Source organism: Leucoraja erinacea, chromosome 2 (genome assembly GCF_028641065.1).
Source record: "Leucoraja erinacea ecotype New England chromosome 2, Leri_hhj_1, whole genome shotgun sequence".
NCBI lineage: Eukaryota > Metazoa > Chordata > Chondrichthyes > Rajiformes > Rajidae > Leucoraja > Leucoraja erinaceus.
Window position 1 is genome coordinate 45,651,849 of NC_073378.1, and position 25,659 is coordinate 45,677,507.

At 41.7% G+C, this 25,659-nt stretch overlaps 1 protein-coding gene across 11 annotated transcripts in view; it reads left to right on the forward strand.

The window, feature by feature from the left end:
* LOC129709613 (ankyrin repeat and IBR domain-containing protein 1-like) overlaps positions 1–25,659 on the forward strand; it is a 67,855-nt gene that overhangs the window by 29,348 nt on the left and 12,848 nt on the right. For 9 of the 11 annotated variants that reach the window (XM_055656153.1, XM_055656071.1, XM_055656136.1 and 6 more), the window contains 10 exons: positions 4,326–4,414; positions 6,034–6,178; positions 11,329–11,492; positions 14,629–14,717; positions 16,050–16,180; positions 20,068–20,202; positions 21,076–21,240; positions 21,327–21,393; positions 22,401–22,546; positions 24,021–24,199. In XM_055656153.1, coding sequence (XP_055512128.1) covers positions 4,326–4,414; positions 6,034–6,178; positions 11,329–11,492; positions 14,629–14,717; positions 16,050–16,180; positions 20,068–20,202; positions 21,076–21,240; positions 21,327–21,393; positions 22,401–22,546; positions 24,021–24,199 — 1,310 coding nt within the window. The remainder of the gene's footprint in view (positions 1–4,325; positions 4,415–6,033; positions 6,179–11,328; positions 11,493–14,628; positions 14,718–16,049; positions 16,181–20,067; positions 20,203–21,075; positions 21,241–21,326; positions 21,394–22,400; positions 22,547–24,020; positions 24,200–25,659) is intronic. The other 2 variants (XM_055656129.1, XM_055656144.1) reach the window with 1 other exon arrangement.

The window sequence follows — 25,659 nt, forward strand, 5'->3', positions numbered from 1 at the left end:
GCTGAGGGTGAGAAACAAGTTTCGAACAGTGGATACATTAATGTAGGCTGAGGTATCCACATTGCTTCCGAACACCACAAGCAGGCAAGCAGCAGTATACCAACTTAATAATTCACCCATGTCCTTCCTGACAATCCCACTGCCCGATACAATAGTGATGGACCCGATGTCTGTCACAAGGTACTTGGGTCGGGGTGTTCCTTTGGTATCTGGACCATGCAGTCCTGGTAATTTTCCGTGAGCACGTGGGCCTTCAGTGTATCGGGTCAATTGTTGCTTTATAATGGGGGGAGGGAAACCACACTCACTCTCTTTTAGTTAGTCTCTGGGTGTTTAAGCATACCACCCCCTGTCACCCGGCAAAGCTCATGCAGTCGACTCGTCCCCTTCAGGGCCCTTCTCTGCCCTATCGGAAATATACCATTCCAAACCAGTACGAGTCAATCAAATCCTGCAATGCCAGTGTTGATCCATTCGAGTGAAATTTGCAACTGTAAAATTCTCCCTGGTTTCCCATTAAAAGCATTAGACGAGCTTGAAGACTCGAGGATCTTGGTCCCACCTGCAGCACGGCCAGCTGCGGGCTGCCCTGCACCACGGGCAGCAGCTTGTTTGAATATTTCTTTTTACCATTTTCTATTCTATTCGTCAGATCCTGCCAGCTACGCTAAATGTTACAAGAAAACAGATTCAAGGGACTTTGAAAAAGGGGCCCAAGAAAGGGGCTTTGTAGTGCCCCTTTTTTGTGAGAAAAAATGTAAATAGAAACACACACTATTTTCCTCAATTCAGGCCTCTTGACGTTAGCTTGTCTTTGTGTTGTGGAAAATCGTGATTATGGATCATTTTCTAGATACGCAAGCCACCACCGATCCACAAACCTACAAAACGGATTATCTATAACTGTGCAGTTAAATTTGGGTTTGAGCAGAAGACCAAAATTGAATGGGGGAAGATATCTTCGGTAGTTCTAGGGTTGGAAGTGACATGACAAGGGATACGCAATTTTGTTTCATCGTGTAGCGTATATAACTCAGTGGCACAGCAGATTAATCGGAATAAAAATACTATTGATTAATCATGGGTGAGATCAGAGTTTGCTGATTAGAACTTGCATTTAAATTTTAGAGTCATACATCGGAGGATCAGACCCTTCGGCCCAGCTTGTCCATGGCATCCAACGTGCCCCATCTATGCTAGTCCCACCTGCCTGCATTTGTCCCATATCCCTCTAAACCTTTCTTATCAATGTACATATCCATGTGTCTACCTCAGCTACTTTCTCTGTCAGCTTGCACTATATACTCACCACCTCTGTGGAGAAAGTTACAGCTTAGGTTCATATTAAATGGGTAGGTTAACTTATGAGTGGGAAAGTGGTGAAATCATTGGACAAAGTCAGCATGGATTTACGAAAGGTAAATCATGTCTGACGAATCTTATAGAATTTTTTGAGGATGTAACTAGTAGAGTGGATAGGGGAGAACCAGTGGATGTGTTATATTTGGACTTTCAGAAGGCTTTTGACAAGGTCCCACATAAGAGATTAGTATACTAACTTAAAGCACACGGTATTGGGGGTTCAGTATTATTGTGGATAGATAACTGGCTGGCAGACAGGAAGCAAAGAGTAGGAGTAAACTGGTCCTTTTCAGAATGGCAGGCAGTGACTAGTGGGGTACCGCAAGGCTCAGTGCTGGGACCCCAGCTATTTACAATATATATTAATGATTTGGACGAGGGAATTGAATGCAACATCTCCAAGCTTGCGAATGACACTAAGCTGGGGGACAGTGTTAGCTGTGAGGAGGATGCTAGGAGGCTGCAAGGTGACTTGGATTGGCTGGGTGAGTGGGCAATTGCATGGCAGATGCAGTATAATGTGGATAAATGTGAGGTTATCCACTTTGGTGGCAAAAACAGGAAAGCAGCCTATTATCTAAATGGTGACCGATTAGGAAAAGGGGAGATGCAGCGAGACCTGGGTGTCATGGTACACCAGTCATTAAAAGTAGGCATGCAGGTGCAGCAGGCAGTGAAGAAAGCGAATGATATGTTAGCATTCATAGCAAAAGGATTTGAGTATTTGGAGCAGGGAGGTTCTACTGCTGTTGTACAGGGTCTTGGTGAGACCACACCTGGAGTATTGCGTCCAGTTTTGGTCTCCAAATCTGCCATGGAGGGAGTGCAGAGAAGGTTCACCAGACTGATTCCTGGGATGTCAAGACTTTCATATGAAGAAAGACTGGATAGACTTGGCTTGTACTCGCTAGAATTTAGGAGATTGAGGGGGGATCTTATAGAAACCTTACAAAATTCTTAAGGGGTTGTACAGGCTAGATGCAGGAAGATTGTTCCCGATGTCGGGGAAGTCCAGGACAAGGGGTCACAGCTTAAGGATAGATGGGAAATCCTGTAGGACCAAGATGAGAAAAACATTTTTCACACAGAGAGTGGTGAATCTCTGGAACTCTCTGCCACAGAAGGTAGTTGAGGCCAGTTCATTAGCTATATTTAAGAGGGAGTTAGATGTGGCTCTTGTGGCTAAAGGGATCAGCGGTATGGAGAGAAGGCAGGTACGGGATACTGAGTTGGATGATCAGCCATGATCATATTGAATGACGGTGCAGACTCGAAGGGCCGAATGGCCTACTCCTGCACCTATTTTCTATGTTTCTAGAATGAGCGTTAACCAGGGTTGAGTTTTTGTCGGCACTGGGCCTGTACTCGCTGGAGTTTAGAAGGGGAGACCTAATTGAAACGTTCAGAAAAATGAAAGGTTTGGACAGAGTTGATATGGAAAGGTTGTTTCCACTCGTGGGAGAGTCTAGGACTAGAGGTCATAGCCTCAGAATTAAAGGACTTCTTTTAGGAAGGAGACGGGGAGAAATTTCTTTAGTCAGAGGTTGGGGAATGTGTGCAGTTATTTGCCACAGAAGGCTATGGAGGCCAAGTCAGTGAATATTTTTAAGGGATAGATAGACAGACAGACGGATGGATGGATGTGTCAGAGGTTATGGGGAGAAGGTAGAATGGACTTAGGAGGGAGTGATAGATCAACCAAGATTGAATGGATGAGTAGACTTGATGGGCCGAAGGGCCTAATTCTACTCGTATCACTAATAACAAATCTTTCCCCTGTCACCTTAAACGTGAGTCCTCTGGTTGTTGATTTCCTTACTCTGGGTAAAAGACACTGCATTCACCTTCTCTGTACCCTGCATAATTTTGTGCACTTCGATAGACCACCCCTCAGTCTACTGCACTTGAAGGAATAAAGTCCTAACCTGCCCACCTCTCCCTATAGTTGAAGCCCTCGAGTCCTGGACTTGAAATATTTTCTGCACTCTTCCCAGCCTAAAGACATCCTTCATTATAGCATGGTTACCAAACAGAACACAATTCTCAGAAACAAATGTGGCCTCACCAGCATCTTGTACAACTATCCCAACCTCTGTATGCAGTATCCTGACTGATGAAGGCCAATGTACCATAAGCCGCCTTCAGCAGCTAATCTACCTGTGACGTCACTTTCAGGGAACCAAATGCCTGGAACCCTATGCTCTACAATACTCCCCAGACCCTTATCATTCACTGTGAAGGTCCTGCCCTGGCTTGACCTCCCAAAATGCAACACCTTGCACTTATCTGCATTAAACTCCATTAGTCATTTGTCAGCCCACTTGCCCAGTTGATTAAGATCCTGCAGTAACTTTTGATCATTTTCTTCACTATCCACTTTTCGTGTCACCTGCAAACTTACCAATCTTGCCTTGGACATTTGTATCCAAATCATTAATATAAACCATCATTCCCTGAGGTACAGCACTAGTCACAGGCCTCCAGTCCAAAAAACAACCTTCCGCCATCACCCTCTGCATCCTTCCATGAAGCCAATTTTCTATCCAATCGGCAAGCTCTCCCTGGTTCCCTTTTATTCTTCCAAAATATTTTGTGATCATGCTTCATGTTCTGATGAATGTACTAAATGGTACCAGGCCGACTTCTATTTCATCAATCCAGTTCACCAAGACATCCAACCGTAAATTGAGAATATAACAAATTAAATATCTCCTTCAGACAAGATTGGATTTTTCAGACATGTAAAGTGCAAGGTAGCGCTGGAACATAGCAAATCCCTGCTTGCTCTTCAAGGAGAGGATCAATTGTACTTGTGCATAGTATGATTTGACTAGTGTGCAGAACCAGCTTTTTACTGTATCTTGGTACATGTAGTAAACTAAAGAGGAAACATTTTTTTCAGTCTTCTGAAGGTTGTGTTTCATGTTTAAATTATTACTTTTAATAATGTCATATTTTTCCAGTGTGGGATTTGCATGTGCAACATTTCCGTATTTGAAGATCCAGTGGATGTACCTTGCGGTCATGAATTCTGCAGAGGATGTTGGGAAGGGTGAGTATCATTGGGTTTTCTTTTCTATGCAAAATGCTTCACAATCCCCTCACTTTCAACCCTGAGTTACTGCTCCATGCTTTGTAGTTGTAAATATATGCACATTAACTCTACCAAATATTTTAAAGATGTTTAAGAGGGAACGGCAGATGCTGGAAAATCAAAGATAGACAAAAATGCTGGAGAAACTCAGCATAGATGCTGCCTCACCCGCTGAGTTTCTCCAGCATTTTTGTCTACCTTCAAATATTTTAAAGACGTTTTTGTTTTCCTCATGTTACCACTTTAACAAGTAATACAAGCACTCCCGACTTGCTTAAACTCGCACTGATGTAAGCAATTCTTTGAGTCCACCCATGTGGTCTCTGCGCCGAAGAGTAAATTTACTTGTATGCAGTAGCCCTTCCGTTTATGTAACATCCGATAGGCACAAGGATCGTAAACCTTGTGTAGGTTGGGGAGTGTGTATTTAAAGAATTAAGAGACAAGGTTCTCCCAAGTTCCAGGAACATTTATGGATCCCAGCCAATGACAGTCAACACTCTGATCATCCAAGGCAAAAGCACGAGGGGAGGTTAAAGACTAAAATAGTATCAACAAAAGCGATGGATTGTAACCTAGGAACTGTTAAGAACTACATGGGATCATTGATGGAATTTCTATGGCCGATTGAGGATAGCTCTCGGGAAACAGCATCCCTATAAACCTTTATAGGGGATGCTGGCAAACAAAATTTGGCACTAAATCAAAAAATGTTATGGTAGCTAACCAAAACCTTGGTCAATGTAATTTTCCACGGATGTGTCTGAAGAAGGGTCCTGACCCAAAATGTCACCTATCCATGTTTTTCAGAGATGCTGCCTGACCTGCAGAATTACTCCAGCACTTTGTCTTTTTTTGTAAACCTGTATCTGCAGTACCTTGTTACTCTGTTTTTCCACAAATGTTGCCTGACCTACTATTGGTTTCCTACTTGCAACCTGGGCTGAATTGAAACCTTCACTTTACTAAAATGTTATTTTTATTGCCCAAGCTAGTTAAAATTGCTAATTACTTTTTGAATAATTAATCTTGATTAAACAATTTTGTATTATTGACAAACAACGTAGTGGTGCCGTTTAAAGGATATAGTTTTATCCTTTAGGTGATGCATTCTATACATAAAAATGGGACCGATGACATTGCTGTGCTGGGAATCAGCACGGAACCTTGAGCACAAGAAAATAGGTGCAGGACTAGGCCATCAGGCCCTTCAAGCCAGTCCTGCCATTAAATATGACCATGGTTATGCTCTGCTAGCAATCGGCGTGGACCTGATGGGTTACATGGGCTCCTGTGTCAATATAAGCAAGTAATAATATGTGCTTCATGAATCTTCAATCTGATTTGCTAAGATGCTTGCCCTATTCACACAGGTCTCAGATCCTCTCTGGAGACATTGTGCTGAAATTGGTTCCCAATTGCCACATTCCAGTGCAAAGCTTCATAGAAGGTCCACGTGTAAGTGTCATTATTGGCAATGAGCACAAATGCAAGCCATGGAGTTTTTTGCTGTTTTGATCTTTTGAGTATTGAATGCATAATCATTTCCATATTTACAGTAATTGTGCTTTATGCAGGTTTTTGAACATCAAGATTCAAGAGGGAGAAGCCCACAATATAATATGTCCAGCCTTTGACTGTTTTCAACTAGTTCCTGTAGATATCATAGAAAACTTGGTTTCCAGAGAAATGGACAAACGCTATTTGCAGTTTGACATTAAGGTAGGCTTGAGAATTTGCTTAACATCAGTAAAATTTATCTTGGCTATTTAATTTAGTATTAATGCTGTTGTTTAATGCTGTTGGATGGATGGATAGCAAAGAACTAATCATTTTCCAGCACTTCAGGGGGATTATGTTTAATTTGGTTTAGAGACACAGCATGGAAACAGGCCCTTTGGCCCAACGAGTCAACGTCAACCATCAATCACCTGTTCACATTAGTTCTATGTTGTCCCACTTTCTCATCCACTCTCTACACACTAAGGGCACTTTAGAGTCCAATTAACCTACAAACCTGCTTATTTTTGGTATGTCTGGTCAGGCCAGGACCATTTGAGGCTCTCTTGGTCCTAATTGGTAACCTTTCAATAAATGCCCAAACTCCTTTCCAAGCTCTAACCCAAATTGACCCCATTTGACTTGACTCCAACCCAATTAGTCACCAATGTTCAGCTTGAGTTCAGGACCAATCTGGTGTGTTTACATCGTTTAATCCTGCAATTGACTTGAAGCCTTTGGAAAAGCACCAATCTGGATGACAATATCGACAAATCATCTCTTTAAAGTTAATTATATATCATGAAACTATCGCAGCTGATGAGCAAAAGTTGGAGCTTATTCGGTTTGTGTTGTGGCCAATATTTTGTAATATCTGATCACCTGATGATCTGCCTCTCATTTTTCAAAAAAGCAGCTTTGTCTAAAAATATCTGAAATTCTTATTTCTTTAAATATTAAATGCCATATTTCTAGTTTTCCTTCTAAGGATTTAGTGAAAAACAAAAATCAGTATTTACTGTTATGAGTTTCATGTAGTGAGTAGATGAGATTTTCATATACAGAATGTTTAAGTTTTAGATTTATTTTATTTGGATTGGATGACATTGCTCAAAACTGAACAGATGGTCTTTTTGCAATTCAGAGAAATTTTATTTGATTAATTATTGCCCAGACAGTTTATTCTCAATCAACGGACTGGCAGAGGAGATTAGATTAACTTGCCATTATGTTTGGCATGGGTATTATGGACCGATGTTCCTGTTCCAGTGGGGTACTATTCTATGTTAACAGTAAGATGATAAAACTATAACTGTCAGGCAAAACCTACTATAGATAGACTGGAGTAACTCAGCGGGACAGGCAGCATCTCTGCCGAGAAGGAATGGGTGATGTTTCGGGTCCCTTCTTCAGAAACCCATCTTCAGAAACCTACTGACTGATATCCTTTCTTAGTTTTTTTTTAAACAATCGTTCGTAACATGGATGTTTTGACAATTCCAGCAGTTGTTTTCTGCTGGAATAGGCCTTGAACTGAGGCAGTTAAGAGGCTTTCACGCATAAGGTAATGTATAGCCGGACCAGATATGGATGGTAGATTTCCTTTCTAAGCATGGACCAATGGGCTGAATTTCAAGTGAACAAAGAATGACCATCCTTGATGTCTGACAGGAGTTGATCAAATATGGATTAAAGTAGCCCTGATATAACTGATGTTAATAGGCATCAGGGGGAACATTTCCAGTGTCTGGGGGATAATTCTGGAATCAAACATATCAATCCCAGGTGTTCCTCAGGCCCTAAACAATCATTTTTCCTGGACTGAATGACAGATAACATTTGTATAATACTGAATGATCATTGAGGATATTAAAAGATGGGTTTGATAGTTCTAATGGCTAAAGAGGTCTAGTGATAATGAGCAAAGTAGGAACAAGGCATAGAATTTGGGTGATCTCTAATTGATGTTGAGTGGGCTCAAAGGTCTGAATGGTCTGTGTCTACCCTAATTTTCTATGTTTCTATGGTCAAAAGGCATCAATAAGTTATGGGGAGAAGGCAGGACGATGGGGTTGAGAGGGAAAAATAGATCAGCATGTGGGGCAATCTCAATGGACCAAATGGCCTAATGCCCCTGTCCCACTTAGGAAACCTGAACAGAAACCTCTGGTGACCTTGCGCCCCACCCAAGGTTTCCATGAGTCGCCAGAGGTTTTGGTCACTCGCCTGGAAACCCTCGACCTAAGCGTGAGCTACATCGACTGACCAAAGATCCTACAGGATCTTTGCTACCGACCACACACACACACACACACACACACACACACACACACACACACACACACACACACACACACACACCAGGTGGGGCACACACACACCGCAAAGGAGCACTGTCTGCGCGATGAAGAGGAAGGTAAATGCCTGCCACAGAGCACGGGAGAGAGGGAAAGAAGGGGAGAAAAGAGGGGGGAGAAGGGGTGGAGACAGTTTTAAGAAGTTTAATAAAGTTAGTGGGCATTTTACCTTCTGGTGGATCTTCTAGGTCTTGAAAACCAAAGATCCTATAGGATCTTTGCTGAAAACTCCAATGAGCCAATCAAAATGGCCAGTCAGCGAAGGAGATAGCCTTCGACTGCCTGTAAATAAATAGCAACCCCACTCCACTGGCTTCGACCAAACAGCAACCTATTTTTAGTCGAGACCGGTTTTGATTTTGTTGAGCTAATCGCAGGAACATAGAAGAAGCCTCGACTACGCGGAAACTACTTTCGACCATTAGGGAAAGTGACCAAAACCTGCGGGAACCTCACGGAAACCTTGGTTGGGGTGCAAGGTCGCCAGAGGTTTCCGTTCAGGTTTCCTAAATGGGACAGGGGCATTATTCTGCTCCTATGTTTTAAAAACATATAAAAAGCGTACCGTATTTCCCGGCAATGAAGACGCAATTATTTTTGGGTAAAAAATAAGGCACGAAAATGTACCTGCGTCTTGGAGGCTGAAGGTTAGGTTGTTAGCTAAGAAAGATAGACTTGCTATCCCTCAGTACAGCATCATCAAGAACGATGTTGCTGTACTGAGGGATAGCCAAGTCTATCCCTCATTGCTGGCAGCTGATGGGAAGCGGCTGTAAAAGGACAGCGCCGCTGAGGGGGGGCTGTTCCTTTCACAGCATGTGGGGAGTCTGGCCCGGATCAGCACGGGCAAGAGCGTTGAGAAGGAGGGGGTCGGGGATCATGCCAGCAACTCACTCACTGCTGCCGGTCGCGGAGCCACGGCATTGTGGCCGGGGAGGGAAGTAGCTTGGGTGGCTGCGAGCGGCCGCCGTTCCTTAAATTCCAACTGCCGCCGGGAGCAGGACATGGCCTCACTTGCTGCGCTGGATGACACTGCAAGGCATTCACTGCCTGGTCCGTGACTTTCAATGTAGTTGAAAGTGCAGTGAGGGGACCACTCAAGAGCAAAAATCATTGAGCGGAGCTCGTCAGCGGGTGATGGATAACAGGACAGCGGGCGGTGGAGCTTACTCCTATGTCAGTGCGAGTAACCTCAATTGGTCCCTTGATCACAACTGATTCCTGTTTTTCCTACCATCTCTCCACCTGCCGTCACCCTCCACCCCCCCACCCCTTCAGTCATTCAGAATGGAGGAGATCTGGAAGCCTTGGGCAAATTGAATTGTTGCTTTTTTTTTTGAGCGTGAGAAATTCTATGTCCCGCCAGCCTTTTGTCAAAATTTAGCAACTCAAAATGGAGGTGAGTTTTCGGCGCAGGTGCATCTTCATTGTCGGGAAATATGGTAATTATTCAGTTTCAACATTCAGCTGCACTGCCATCATTGAATTTCTTGCCATCTGACCACTGTTAACCAAAAGACTTAGCTTGCAGCAGTCAAGAACAGGGTATCTTGTGACAAGTTACCCTTCACAACCCACAGGTCAGGAGTGTGAGAGAATATTTTCCGCTTGCTTATGCTCATGAAATTTAACACCATTCAGAACAAAATGGCCAGTTTTATTGTACATTCCCCCCCCCCCCCCCCCCCCACAAATGTGATCACTTCCTTCACTGCACTGAGCTCACTCAACTTTTAGCAATGTCACCCAAACCTGTGCTACCACCCCTAAAAAGTCTAAAGCCATCAAGTGCACTGCAATCCCCCCACCATCAACTTTCCCAGCCAGTCCCACACTTTCCAGATGTTGAAATTATTGCAGTTTACTTATCGACATGCAGTTTAGGTACTGAGACTGGGAACTGCCGTCTCCAAACAAAGTACAACATTTTAAGATGTCTCAACATCACCTACTGAAAATCAATTAGCAGTGATTAGTAACAATTTGTTATGTAAGCAATATCACAGGAATGAATAAAAAAATAAAATCCCAAGACTTTGCATTTAGGTCAGTCAATGATTAAAGCAGAAAATATCACGTTGCTGGTTTCAACCACTTTGCTCGTCCTTGCTGCAATACAGATGTATGATATTTAGTGAGAAAACATCAAGTTCTCTTGTACCTCTGTAAAGTATGCAAACAGCTACTGCCAAGACTCACAAATGGGTAATGGTTTTTCAGTATGTTATGGAAAGAAACTAGATCTTTGGCTTCCTGCTTTATTATGGCTGCTCCGGACATTTGCTTTCTCTGACTGGTTGTATAATCAGTTGATGTGGAGCAGCTGGAAATGAAGTTACACTACCTTAGTAAGTTGCATTTAACTCTAATATATTAACCAGAATTAATATTTTTTGTAGTTGTAAAAATATTGTCTAAATGACTTTCAAAGATTTAGGATTATATGGAAAAATGAAATAAATAATGGTTATAAACTGCATTTCACAACACAGGTGAGCCATTGATTCTAACCTGTGAAGTTCATGACAAATTGAGAAATTTGATTGCCAATTTCTATATTACAGCCTCATAAATGGAGGGTCTATGTATAAACACTGCTGTAATTTCTACATGGTGAAACCGAAATGTATAAAAATGGCCTTTATTAAAATCTGACAATGTGCACTTTAACCACATGTGATTTTTTTTCTATTACAAATCTCAAATTGTGGAGTACAGAGGCAAATAAATAAATGATGGGTCTTTGTCCCAAACATATGGAGGTCACTGTATATTCTACTTGGGTAGCTTACATCCCAACGGTATGAACATTGAATTCTCCAATTTTGTTTCTCTACATATCCCTCCCACTCTTTACTGAGATCAGTGGATCTTTCTTATCTGAGGAGACACATTTGATCAACGAGAAACAGGATACAAATCTAGCTGAAATTAAAAAAGCAACCTACTACTCAGCTATATAATACTTTTGCGTTAACCCTATTTAGTATATTAATATTCTTCATTTTATTTCAGGCGTTTGTGGAAAATAATCCAGTTATCAAATGGTGCCCCACCCCTGGCTGTGAGAGAGCAGTAAGACTTACATGCCAAAGATCAGGTTCTACGATGGACCAGTTGAAATTTCCTCTGCTTAGTGCACCCGCAGTGGATTGTGGAAAAGGACATCTCTTCTGTTGGTTAGTATACAGAAATTAGCTTTCCAGTCTGATAATATTTCATATTGATGTTTGTGATGTGGTTGAAACCCAAATTCCCAAATTCTTACTGCTCACTGTTTATTTTAAAAAATACTCTCATGTCACATTCTTTGTTTCTTTTGTCAATCATTTTCACTCCTGTTCAGCAGTTCTTGACAGTTCTGTCATTGGAAATAGTTTCTCTCTCAGCCACATTCTTTTAGAATGGCAGAGCAAGCTCCAGGGGACAAATGGGATAAGCCAATTCCTTTTGTGTTTTTCCATTCTTAACGGTCAGGATTACTGGTAGTGCAGTGGATATGGTCAATCAGCTTCAGTTATGCATTTACAAATACTGATAAAAGTGTGCAAGGCTGACGCTAAATCATCATCTGATCATTTCACTATCTAAATTGTATCAACCCATCAAGTGGAAACTGAGTTTTCAATACCAGATGTGGCGATTGTACCATGCCCATTTCCTCATTACTTGGAGATTCTTAATCTAGACATGTAAATAAGGTAGATAAATTCCCAGGACCTGATCAAGTGTACCCTAGGACACTGCAGATACAAGGAACTGCAAATTCTGGTACAAAGTGCTGAAGTAACTCAGCAGGTCAGACAGTAGCTCAGGAGAACATGGATCGGTAACGTTTTGCGTCAGGACTCTACTTGATTTTGTTATGACGGTACATATGATTGTTGTAAGCTACCCAAGAGGTATACAAAGTGCTGTTCCTCCAGTTTATGTGGCCTCGTTAGGGCAACGGAGGCAGCCAAGGATAGAAAGGTCAGAATCGGAATGGGAGTTAAAATGTTGGATAGTCCAGAGTTCGGCAAAACATTGAATTAGGGGCTAAATTGCATGGTCGCTGGCAGAGATACTTTATCATCAATAGCCACAGGTGAGGTGCCAGTAGATTGGACGGTGACTAATTTTGTGCCTCTATTTAAGAAAAGCTGCAAGGAAACGCCTGGGAACTACAGACTGGTGATCCTTGCATTAGTGATGGGTAAGTTATTAGAGGGGATTGGAGAAACAAGATCTACATGAATTTGTGGAGGCAAGGACCAATTTGGAATAGTCAGCATGGCTTTGTGCTGGGAAATCATGTCTCACCAATTTGATTGCGTCTTTTGAAGAGGTGACCAAGAAGATTTTGGGTGTGGACTTAAGCAATTACTTTGATAAAGTCCCACATGGTTAGATCGCATTGGGTTCAGAGCAGGCTAGCCTATTGGATACAAAATATGCTTAGTTAGGAAACAGGGTCATGGTTGGAGATTGTTTAATAGACTGGAAGCCTGTAACGCAGGATGCACTATTGTTCATTATTTAAATTAATGATTTGGATGTGATTGTAGCTGGCATGCTTAGTAAATTTGTGGGACACTAAAATTGGTGGTATAGTGGATGTGAAGAAGGTTATCTACAATTACAACAGGAACCCGATACAAATGGGACATTGGGCCAAGGAATGGAAGATTGTTTTTAATTCAGATAAATGAAAGGTATTGCATTTTGCAAAGAAACCGGGGCAGGACATGCACAGTAAATGGTAGGGCTCTGCACAATGTTATAAAACAGTAACCAAGGGATGCACAAATATAGTTTTGAGAAGATGATGACACAGGTGGACAGTGTGAAAATGAAAGTAAATGGCATGCTTACCTTCAACATTCAGGGTGTTGAATACAGGAGTTGGGTCATCCTGTTACAGCTGTGCAAGATATTATTAAGGTCACATTTGGAATAATGTGTACAGTTTTGTACAGGCCAATAGGGAGAATGTTTTTAAACTGGAAAGAGTACAAAATAGATTTAAAACAATGTTACTGGATCTGGATGGTTGGAATTATAAGGGGAGACTGGATAGGCTAGGCCCTTTTCCCTGGAGCATAGGAAGTTGAGGCATGAGCTATGTAAAATCATGGAGCATAGAGAGAATAAATAGCCACACTTTTCCCCCAGGTGTAAGGGTCTAACATTGGAGGGCATAGTTTTAAGGTAAGAGGTGAAAGATTTTAAATGTACCTGAGGGGTAACTTCTTTGCAGGATGGTACAAATATGGGATGAGGTGCCAGAGACAGCAGTGGAGGTGGGTAAAATTGCTATATTTAAAAGGCGTTTTGGACAGGTACATGGATAGGAGAGGTCTGGAGAAGCATGGGCCATGCGCAAGCAAGTGGGATAAGCTCAGTTAGGCGACTTGGTCGGAATGGACGAGTTGGGCTAAAGAGCGTGTTTCCATGCTGTATATCACTGACTATATAGAGAAAAAAAAGCTGGAGTGAGAGTGGGTCAGGCATCATCTCTTGAGAAAAGGAATAAGTGATGTTTCAGGTCGGTACCCACTGCATATCTTGTTAGCTTTAAATCATTAAAGCAATTAATTGACGAGTTAAGATATTTCAAGGATATAATTTAAGGTAAAAATGTGCAAAGTACTGCCATAGCTTTTTAAAATGCATTGAATAACATAATCCTATTGCTGTGAGATTGTACATTTAGCTGAAATTTGTGAAACCTTTTTTCCCCTCCACACAGTTGGTATATTTAAATAATCCTACACATTCAACAATTCTCCAAATAAGAGGGGTTGGCACAAAATGCTGGAGTAACTAAGCGGGACAGGCAGCATCTCTGGAGAGAAGGAATGGGTGATGCTTCGGGTCGAGACCCTTCTTCAGAATGATGCAGCCAGTTCCGTCTGAAGGAGGGTCGAGACCCAAAACGTTCCCACATTCCTTCTCTCCAGAGATGCCTCTCCCGCCGTTACTCCAGCATGTTGTGTCTATCTTCAGTTTAAACCAGCATCCGCAGTTCCTTCGTACACAAGAGGGGTTGGCATGTGGCCCCTTCAAGAGGCAATTATATTTACTTGAATTACTCCTTTAAATCAATACTTCTATTTTCATTATACACAAAACCTTGCTGCTTCAAATATATAAATGAAATCAGAATCCTTCTGAAGCAATGATGCGAGGAGCTGCTGCTTAACAGATCCATCATGAATCATTATCAACATTCTTGAATTTCAATTTCAAAGTCCTTCATAGTTATTTTTTTTTTTTTCTGACCTTGGTTATAAATACAGATGGCTTTTGATACAATGCATTTTGGTCTTGCAGGGAGTGTCTAGGAGAAGCCCATGAACCCTGTGATTGTCAAACATGGAAAAACTGGCAGCAGAAAATCACAGAAATGAAACCAGAAGAACGTAAGACAACATGTTATGCATTATTAATGACATTGACAACACATGTCCCCTCTCTATCGACCTGGGTCCATTCCATGGCTGCCACTACTGACATTGTGCTAAAATAGCTTCAAAAATAATCTTATTCTTATTGAAAAAATAATCTTATTGAAACATATAAGATTATTAAGGGTTTGGACACGCTAGAGGCAGGAAACATGTTCCCGATGTTGGGGGAGTCCAGAACCAGGGGCCACAGTTTGAGAATAAGGGGTAAGCCATTTAGAACGGAGATGAGGAAATACTTTTTCACACAGAGAGTTGTGAGTCTGTGGAATTCTCTGCCTCAGAGGGCGGTGGAGGCCGGTTCTCTGGATGCTTTCAAGAGTGAGTTAGATAGAGCTCTTAAAGATAGTGGAGTCAAGGGAAATGGGGAGAAGGCAGAAACAGGGTACTGATTGTGGATGATCACCCATGCTCACATTGAGTGGCGGTGCTGGCTCGAAGGGCAGAATGGTCTACTCCTGCACATGTTGTCTATTGTCTATAAAAATTATCAAATAAAAATATAGAGATGCTGTCTGACCTGTTGAGTTACTCCGGCACTTTGTCTCTTTTATTTCTGGAAATGTTAAACCTTGTTTCTCTCTTCACAAATGCTACCTGATCTGCTGAATATTTCCTATATGTTCTGCTTTTAATAATGTCTGTTTATCAAATGAGAGTCCAAAACCAGAGACTGTTTTCTATCCAAAAGTCTGCAAATTCAATATTACCTCTTTTTGCTAAAATTCTGTGCATTTTAAACATCATTTAACATTCCATTATACTTTTATTAAAGATCTTTATTTGAGTTCCATTTGACTAACGTGCATTACTGGGAGTGTTGCAAGTGTAGCCAATCAAAACAAATGTGTAACAGTGGCATCTGATGAATTGGCTTCAAATTATTTCTGAGGTTGTGGTGTAATTTCTCTTTCTTAGTATATTTGCGTTAAGAAACAATCCTATCTATGACTACTACAGTATGGTGTAGTAAAACACTGAAAACAGCCTGATTAAAACCATTGTAGGTCACAAATGTAATCACATTTCTTGTTATTAGAAATAGGAATTGTTAAACATACCAGAAATGCACAATGGTTTGGGCAGAATCTGCAAGGATGGAAAAAAAACTGATGTTTCACAAAGGGCACCTTAAATCCTCAATCTGCAACAGTAATTCTGTTCCTTCACAGATTCTAACTGATTACTGCGTGCTACAAGAGCTTTCTGCATAATATTTTGCATTTAGCAATGAAGCTGTTATTGACATACCTTTTATTTTTCAAACCAAGTTCTGTTTTCTACTAGTTGCTGGTGTAAATGAAGCATTTGAAGACGCTGCCAACTGTCTTTGGCTGTTATCTAATTCTAAACCATGTGCCAACTGTAAATCTCCAATTCAAAAGAATGAGGGCTGCAATCACATGCAGTGTGCCAAGGTGAGTGTTGCACATTCAATTTACAGTGGGTTTAGTTTATTGTCACGTGCACAGAGGTTCAGTGAAAAGTTTTTGTTGCATGCTAACCAGTTAGCGGAAGGGCAATTCACGATAACAATCAAGCCATCCACAGTGTACAGATATACATAATAAAGGGAGTTACGTAAATGGCGTTTGGTGTAAGATAAAGCCAGTGAAGTCCAATCAAAGATAGTTTGAGGGGATTATCTCCAATGGGGCAGATAGTAGTTCTGGACTGCTCTAGTCGTTGATAGGATGTTCAGTTATCTGATAATAGCTGGAATTATAATGAATATGAATTAATTTACAAGCTTAATCCTCATAAGTGCAAGGTGATGCATTTTGAGAGAACTAATAAGCTTAAAACAATAAATGGTAGGGAGTATTGATGAACAACAGGACATTACTGTGTAAGTTCAAGATTTCCAGAAGGTGGCCTTGTACATACAAAAGGTGGTGAAGTGAACCTAGAAGATGCTGTTATTTGTTATCCAACATGTATTAGGGGACAGAGGATATAGAAACATAGAAAATAGGTGCATGAGTAGGCCATTTGGCCCTTCGAGCCTGCACCGCCATTCAATATGATCATGGCTGATCATCCAACTCTGTATCCTGTACCTGCCTTCTCTCCATACCCCCTGATCCCTTTAGCCACAAGGGCCACACCTAACTCCCTCTTAAATATAGACAATGAACTGGCCTCAACTACCTTCTGTGGCAGAGAATTCCAGAGATTCACCACTCTCTGTGAAAAAAAAATGTTTTTTCCTCATCTCGGACCTAAAGGGTTTCCCCCTTATCCTTAAACTGTGACCCCCTGTTCTGGACTTCCCCAACATCGGGAACAACTTCCTGCATCTAGCCTGTCCAACCCCTTAAGAATTTTGTAAGTTTCTATAAGACCCCCCCCTCAATCTTCTAAATTCTAGCGAGTACAAGCCGAGTCTATCCAGTCTTTCTTCATATGAAAGTCCTGACATCCCAGGAATCAGTCTGGCGAACCTTCTCTGTACTCCCTCTATGGCAAGAATGTCCTTCCTCAGATTAGGAGACCAAAACTGTACGCAATACTCCAGGTGTGGTCTCACCAGGACCCTGTACAACTGCAGTAGAACCTCCCTGCTCCTATACTCAAATCCTTTTGCTATGAATGCTAACATACCATTCGCCTTCTTCACTGCCTGCCGCATCTGCATGCCTACTTTTAATGAAAGGTGTACCATGACACCCAGGTCTCTTTGCATCTCCCCCCTTTCCTAATTGGCCACCATTCAGATAATAGTCTCCTCTCCTGCTTTTGCCTAGGGTGACAGAGGAGCTGAAGGAAATTCACATTAGTCAGGAAATGGTGTTGGGTGGACTGATGAGACTGAAGGCTGATCAATCCCCAGGGCCTGAAAGTCTGCATCCTAGGGTACTCAAGGAGGTGGCTCTAGAAATTGTGGATGCATTGGTGATCATTTTCTAATGGTCTATAGATTCTGGATCAGTTCATGTGGATTGGAGGGTAGCTAATGTTATCCCACTTTTCAAGAAAGGAGGAAGCAGGGAATTATAGACCAGTTAGCCTGTCATCGGTGGTGGGGAAGATGCTGGAGTCGATTATCAAAGATGCAGTTGGATAGCAGTAACAGGATCGGTCCAAGTCAGCATGGATTTACCATGGGGAAATCATACTTGACAAATCTTCTGGACTTTTTTGAGGATGTAACAAGTAAAATGGGCAGGGGAGAGCCAGTGGATGTGGTGAACCTGGACTTTCAGAAAGTGTTTGATAGGGTCCCACACAGGAGATTAGTGGGCAAAATTATAGCACATGGTATTGGGGGTAAGGTATTGACAGATAGAAAATTGGTTGGCAGACAGGAAACAAAGAGTGGGGATTAACGGGTCCCTTTCAGAATGGCAGGTAGTGACTAGTGGGGTGCCACAAGGCTCTATGCTGGGACTGCAGCTATTTAAAATATACATTAATGATTTAGATGAAGGAATTAAAAATAACATTGGCAAATTTGCAGATGGCACAAGGCTGGGTGGCAGTGTGAACTGTGAAGAGGATGCTATGAGGATGCAGAGTGACTTGGACAGGTTGGGCGAGTGGGCAGATGCATGGCAGATGTGAGGTTATTCACTTTGGAGGCAAAAACTGGAAAGCAGATTATTATCTGAATGGTGTCGGGTTAGGAAAAGGGGAAGTACAACAAGACCTGGGTGTCCTAGTATATCAGTCACTGAAAGTAAGCATACAGGTACGACAGTCAGTGACGAAAGCTAATAGCATGGCGGCCTTCATAACACGAGGAGTTGAGTATTGGAACAAAGCTATCCTTCTGCGGTTGTACATGGCCCTGGTGAGACCAAACCTGGAGTATTGTGTGTAGTTTTGATCTCTTAATTTGAGGAAGGACATTCTTGCTGTTGAGGGAGTGCAACTTAGGTTTACGAGGTTAATTCGAGGTTAATTCCCAGGATGGCGGGACTGTCATATGATGAAAGAATGGAGTGACTGGGCTTGCATTCACTGGAATTTAGAAGGATGAGAGGGGATCGTGTAGATAAAAACTTATAAAATTATTAAGGGATTGGACACGCTAGATGCGGGATACATGTTCCTGATGTTGCAGGAGTCCAGGACCAGAGGCCACAGTTTAAGAATAAGGGGTAGGCCATTTAGAACTGAGGTGACGAATAACTTTTTCACACAGAGTTGTGAATTTGTGGAATTCTCAGCCTCAGAAGGCAGTGGAGGCCGATTCACTGGATGCATTCAAAAGAGAGTTAGATAGAGCTCTTAGGGCTAGCAGAATCAAGGAGTATGGGGAGAAGGCAGGAACGGGGTACTGATTGTGGATGATCAGCCATGATCACATTGAATGGCGGTGCTGGCTCGAAGGGCCAAATGGCCTCCACCTGCACCTATTGTCTATGTTATCTGGGGCATAGCATATAAGAGCAAGGAGGCCATGGTATGACATTAAATATTGGGGGTTATGCCACACATTGGAGTGCTATGTAAAGCTCTGAGCACCATACTTTAGGAAGGAAATGATTGCAGATTAAATTCACCAGCATGTGTAGGAAAGAACTGCAGATGCTGGTTTAAATCTAAGGTAGACACAAAATGCTGGAGAAACTCGGCAGGACAGGCGGTTACTCTGGAGAGAAGGAATGGGTATTGATTCGGGTCGGAACCCTTTAGACTGAGTAAACCCTTCTCTCCAGAGATGCTGCCTGTCCCTATGAGCAGCATTTTGTGTCTGCCCTAGATTCACCAGCATGTTGCCTGGGATGGAACATTGTAGTTCTGTGGAGAACCTTTCTTGTGTTAAATTTGAGACCCTGTTCCAAATTGGTTATTTTTGCAATGACATGTTGAAGCCTATGAAAGTGATGGTTCCACAGGTATACTGGAAAAATTACTCAAATCATTCAAATATTATTTACTTTCGAAGTACAGTGCAGAAACAAGCTCTTCGGTCCATCGAGTCTGCACTGACCAGCGTTCCCCGCACACCAACACTATCCGACACATACTAGGGACAATTTACAATTTTTTAATATACCAAGCCAATTAACCTACAAACCTGTGTGTCTTTGGAGTGTGGGAAGAAACCGAAGATCTGAGAGAAACCCCTCGCGGTCACTGGGAGAACGTATAAACTCCATGCAGACAGCACCTGTTGTCGGGATCGAACCCAGGTCTCTAGCGCTGTAAGGCAGCAACTCTACTGCTGTGCCATCGTGCTGCCCCAATATATTAATTTTAAGTACACACGGTTTCTGTCTCGGTTGCAAACCCTACAGAAATATTGAGAGAAAACTTACTTGGATAAAGGGAGAAAAAATGTTTTCTTCCTCCACAGTGTAAATATGATTTTTGTTGGATTTGTCTGGAAGAATGGAAGAAACACAGTTCATCTACGGGAGGCTATTATAGATGTACTCGATACGAGGTCATTCTGCAGGTTGAAGAGCAGTCAAAGGAGATGACAGCTGAGGTAAATAAAACTTTAAAAGTATAAAATGAAGTTAATGCATTCACACACTGCATTCCTCAATTTTGCATTGTTTTATTAAAGTCCTATCTTTCTTGATACTACATACTTGAGTCCCTCTACTCGGGCATCTATCTCTGCCATTGGAAGGAGATATAAAATGGAAGCAGAAGCATAACAAACAGTTTCTGAATCTTCTCTACTCTTTATTGAAGTCACAGCTGATACTGAGTTTTGAAGCATCCTTCCCAACCAATCCATTTCTATTAATTCTTCAAACAATATATGACTACAAACCCACTGACTCCCACAACTATCTCGACTGCAATTTTTTCCACCCAGATACTTTTAAATGGATTGTTTTTTTCTGTTCTTCGCCCTACAAACAGCTAACAATTGCCTGTTTATCTTTATCTTTAATTCATTGTTCTTTATCTCTCCACATCATCTTCTATATCTCTCGTTTCCCTTATCCCTAACCAGTCTGAAGAAGGGTCTCGACCTGAAACGTCAACCATTCCTTCTCTCCAGAGATGCTGCCTGTCCCGCTGAGTTACTCCAGCTTTTTGTCTGTATGACCCTTTTTTATCAGCTGGAATATACCAAAGGAAAACTTTACATTTTCTTAGTGTATGGAAGAAGCTGTAAAAATCCTTTATCATTATTGCTTTCTACCAGATACTTGGGATTATTCTATTTTCTCAATCTGAGGGAGGGAGGTGAAGAAGGTCAGGAAACGTAATAAAGTGAGGGAAATTAACAGACATTGGCAGAAAACATCAGTACAATATGCTTTGTAAAAATGATTGACAGTCCCTTTTGAATTAATTGTTTTAATTCTGCAAATGCTACCTGTTGCCATTTTTTTGTTCAAAGTCAGGTGGTTCTTTGAATTTTGAAAGTAGTACAAATCAAGCATGCATTTTAGGGAGAAAAATGCATTTTCTGTTCCAGGCTGAGAAAAAGCACAAGAAATTCCAGGAACTGGACAGATTTATGCACTACTATACAAGATTTAAAAACCATGAGCATAGTTATAAGGTATGTTGCAGAAAGAATATTTACATTTTCTTGCTGCTATATTTGAATCGAGTAAAAATGGATTGTTTTTTTCTGTTCTTTACCAGTTAGAGCAACGTCTTTTGAAAACAGCCAAAGAAAAGATGGAGCAACTAAGCAGAGCTCTTAAAGGTGGTAAGTGAAATATAAATCAATCTGCTTCTATAAAATGGTTAGATCCTGGAAATGATGACCCGATTTGGCAAGATTAATGTAGCTTAATGAGATAGAAAAGCTCAGAAGGATACTTTTAACCAAATGATGACCTGATTTGCCAACTTTCTGAAAGAGTACTCGATCCAAGTTCCTTTTTATTGTTCCTTCAATAGATCTTTTTTCCACAATATAAATTATTGACTACATTATGGAATATCTTGCTTAAATAGAGCATGTAATTATACCCTCCTACTCCAATGATACTGTAGCAACTCCACATTGGATTTTCTCTCTATGTATTGTAGAAAGATTCCTATGCACTATCCCACTCAATGTCTCTGAAGACCAAACTAATGAATGTTGTAATGTCCAAGAACTTGTTAAACAGAGTAAATACATGCCCTTAATCTTAATCTGGATTGCTTATGTGCAATATTTCCTTTCATTTTCTTGCCTACTCAAAACATCCTTGAAACAGCATGTTTATTTTAACAGATGTCTGCCCAGTCGACTAATTTTGACTAAGTTTGTTCATGAGGTTGCTGATATCCCTCATTTGGTTTTGTTTTTTGCCGAGTTCTAAACTGATATTTCCTCTGCTAATTCTAATTATTTTTATAAAATGTTTCCATCCCAGAACCCAGCAATGTGGTCATATTTAATGGCTGGTGAATTGTCTGGTCCTGATGGGTTGGAAATGACTGCTTTTAATACTATAGATTTATTGGTGAATAACTCCTAAATTAGAACAAATAGATGTATTCTCAATCACACATATTTGATTACTGTTAATATTGAGTTGCCGCAAGGCTCTTATGGTCGTTCAAGCAGCCCGTAAAAGAAATAAGATGGGCAAATCTTGCAACCAATTGAATTTTGTCAATTTTTCCATTCCTCAGATTAATCAGTTTTGTATAGTTGTTTGTCTCCATGAGGAGAATCGACTTCCTTTACTGGGTGTATTGTATATTGCTTTATTTTAATAGTGGAAGGAGTATCTCCTGATACAACCTTTATTGAAGAAGCAGTACTTGAACTCTTGAAAACACGGCGTATCCTTAAGTGCTCCTATCCGTATGGATTTTTTCTGGAACCTAAAAGCACAAAGAAGGAAATATTTGAGCTTATGCAGGTATGTTTGCTGAAATGGATAACTTTCAGCATTCAGCATCTCATTTTTGAAAAGCAAGAGTTTTTTAATTGCTATAAAGTTATAACACCAATAATCTGCACAGCAGCATGTTTCTATTTATTTGTTCAATTTATTTGGCATAATGATCCTTGAGTTTGAATTAACAATGACAATTAGTATTTACAGTAAACCCTTGTTATAATGGACCTTGGGGGTGGGAGGAATGGTGTCTACTATTGCCAACTGTCTGCCAGAACTGAGTAAGATGCATGGATATGTGATGTTTTGGGCAGGGACCCCTCTTTTAGACTCTTGGCCTGGATCACGGGAGAGACGGGAATTGGAGGAGTCATTGGCAGTTAAGGGTGGCAGCAGCAAGCATGGAGTGGGGCCAGGATGGTGCTAGTGGCAGTGGCAGACACAGCTGAGCTGGCGGCACTGTGAGCAGCAGGGAAGTGGCGGGTAACCGGCACGGCTAGTGGCCGTGGCAGCAGCGTGAGTCAGTGCGGCACTGCTGCACTGAGAGGGTATGAGACGACGCGAGCTGGATGCAGCGTGGGCAGCCATCGTTACATCAGTCCACTATAGCCAAAACCCATTGGAAAGATGTTAATTAAAATAAAGGTTTACTGTATTCCTCTTGGTTGGAACAAACAGAAGGTCACCAAAACTTAAAGCTTTCTTGAAGAAATGCCATATTCCCATAGATTTCTGGGAACCTCCAGTTCATTCAAAGTGAAGAAGGGGGATATGGGCTGGTCATGAGAATCAGGAGGCTATGCCTCAGCAGCATGCAGAAGCCTTTTTATGTGGTGGATAGAGCAGGTTTCCTCATTAACAGGCAGCTCATTGGCCACCACATGCTCCATCAGTGGAAGAGTCTTCGGTTCCCAATATGTCCTTATTATCCCCCTTGAAACCCATGATACTAGAGTGGAAGCAAATTATCCTCGATCCCAAGAGACTGCGTAAGAAAAAAATTCATAAGATGCTCTCCAATTCTTCAATGAATAGACAGTCACTTTAAAAGAAAAATGGTAACGTTATGTTGTGTAGGGACTGTTGGAAATAAAATGTTATACCAGAATCTGTTTTAGGTCTTGCAGTTCCCTTGAAAGTATTAATTGATTAATTAATATCCAAAGATATCTCAGCAAAATGCGAGTATTGTTTAATGACAACTTGTATCTTCCTCAGACTGCATCATAGTTTCTCAGTTCATCCTTCAGTGGTATAATTGGAGATGAAACAAAGATCAAAGTGGATGCTAGGATTTCTTTCTTTTTTTTTAAGTTAAAATAACAATAAATTACCAATATATATTTAGTCAAGCCTTGTTTTATATTGTGAAGTTTCAATAATTCTCAAATGATTCTATGATGGATTGTGATTGGATCTTTGGCACCCTGTAATAAACAGGTTGTACTTGGATGATCTTATAAAGTGATCTTTTAAACATCCTTTATTCAAACAGACAGACCTAGAGATGGTGACTGAGGATCTAGCCCAGAAAGTAAACCGTCCTTACCTCCGCACACCTCGTCATAAAATTATCCGAGCAGCGTGTCTAGTTCAACAGAAAAGACAAGAATTTCTAGCTTCAGTGGCTCGTGGAGTTGCCCCTGCAGACTCACCAGAAGTGCAAAGACGCAGGTACTACTTTGACGGTGCATTACCTTAATGGTTATTTCCATTGAAATATCTGATGCGAATGTTTAAGAATTGAACTATTTTGAATTACCGTATTTCCCCACAATGAAGATGCACCTGCGTCGAAGATGCACCCCATATTTAAGTTGTCACATTTTGAGAAAAGGATGGTGGGACAGGATCAAGGGTTTGGTTTAGTCCAGGGTTTGGCAACATTGTCTGCGTGCCCCGAGACGGGCTGCAGTTCCCAGATCCCTCGCGTCCCCGGGACTAGCTGCAGTTCTCACGTAGCCTGCGAGTCCCGGGACTAGCTGTAGCACCCAGCTCACCTGCCCCGGGACTGGCTGTAGCGCCCAGGTCGCCAGCGAGCCCCAGGACTGACTGTAGCGCCTTCTAGCCTACTGCCCCGGGACTAGTAGAGAGAGAGAGAGAGAGAGAGAGCGAGCCCGGGACAGAGCAGTCAGCCTTCCCCCCAGTAGCGACCCGCCAACCACCACCTCCAACGATTGGGGGCCGGCAGAAGGCGATGAGGTGGTGTCTGTTTCCGGCGGCCACCCGAGCTACTTCCCTCCCCAGCCACAATGCAGTGGCTCTGTGCCTGGAGTTCTGTGGCAGCGGGAGTGCTGGCATGATCCCCGACCCCCTCCCTCAATGCTCCTGCCCTCCTCGCAACTTTACCCCTGGCGGCCCAGCCAATTTGTGCAGCCCAGGCCGTGCTGACCCGGGCCAGACTCCCCGCACGCTGTGAAAGGGAAGTTATTTAATTTATTAAATTGAATCTTCTTTCATAAGGCACCCTTCCTCAAATTTGAATTTTGGCAACAGTTTATTGTTATCTATTAATTGAGCTAAAGCTGTTAAAATCAGTATTAATCCAAGATTGTGTTTCATGGTTTGGAAATGGTGTGTTATTAAATATTGCTATCCTTTGAGAATTTTCAAACAACATTGTTTTCTGATAACAATTCTCTTTTTTAACTGTCTATTTCATGTATTTTAATGTGGGTAAATGTAAGTGCTATTAATACTGAACATCAGCAGATAGCATTTGTGAAAACAATTTAATAAGAGGAAAAAAGGGGAAAACACCGCAGGTTTGGATTGGACACCAACTATTAAACATAGAAACATAGAAAATAGGTGCAGGAGTAGGACATTCGGCCCTTCGAGCCTGCACCGCCATTCAATATGATCATGGCTGATCATCCAACTCAGTAACCTGTACCTGCCTTCTCTCCATACCCCCTGATCTCTTTAGCCACAAAGGCCACATCTAACTCCCTCTTAAATATAGCCAATGAACTGACCTCAACTACCTTCTATGGCAGAGAGTTCCAGAGACTCACCACTCTCTGCGTGAAAAATGTTTTTCTCATCTCGGTCCTAAAGGATTTCCCCTTTATCCTTAAACTGTGACCCCTTGTTCTGGACTTCCCCAACATCTGGAACAATCTTCCTGCATC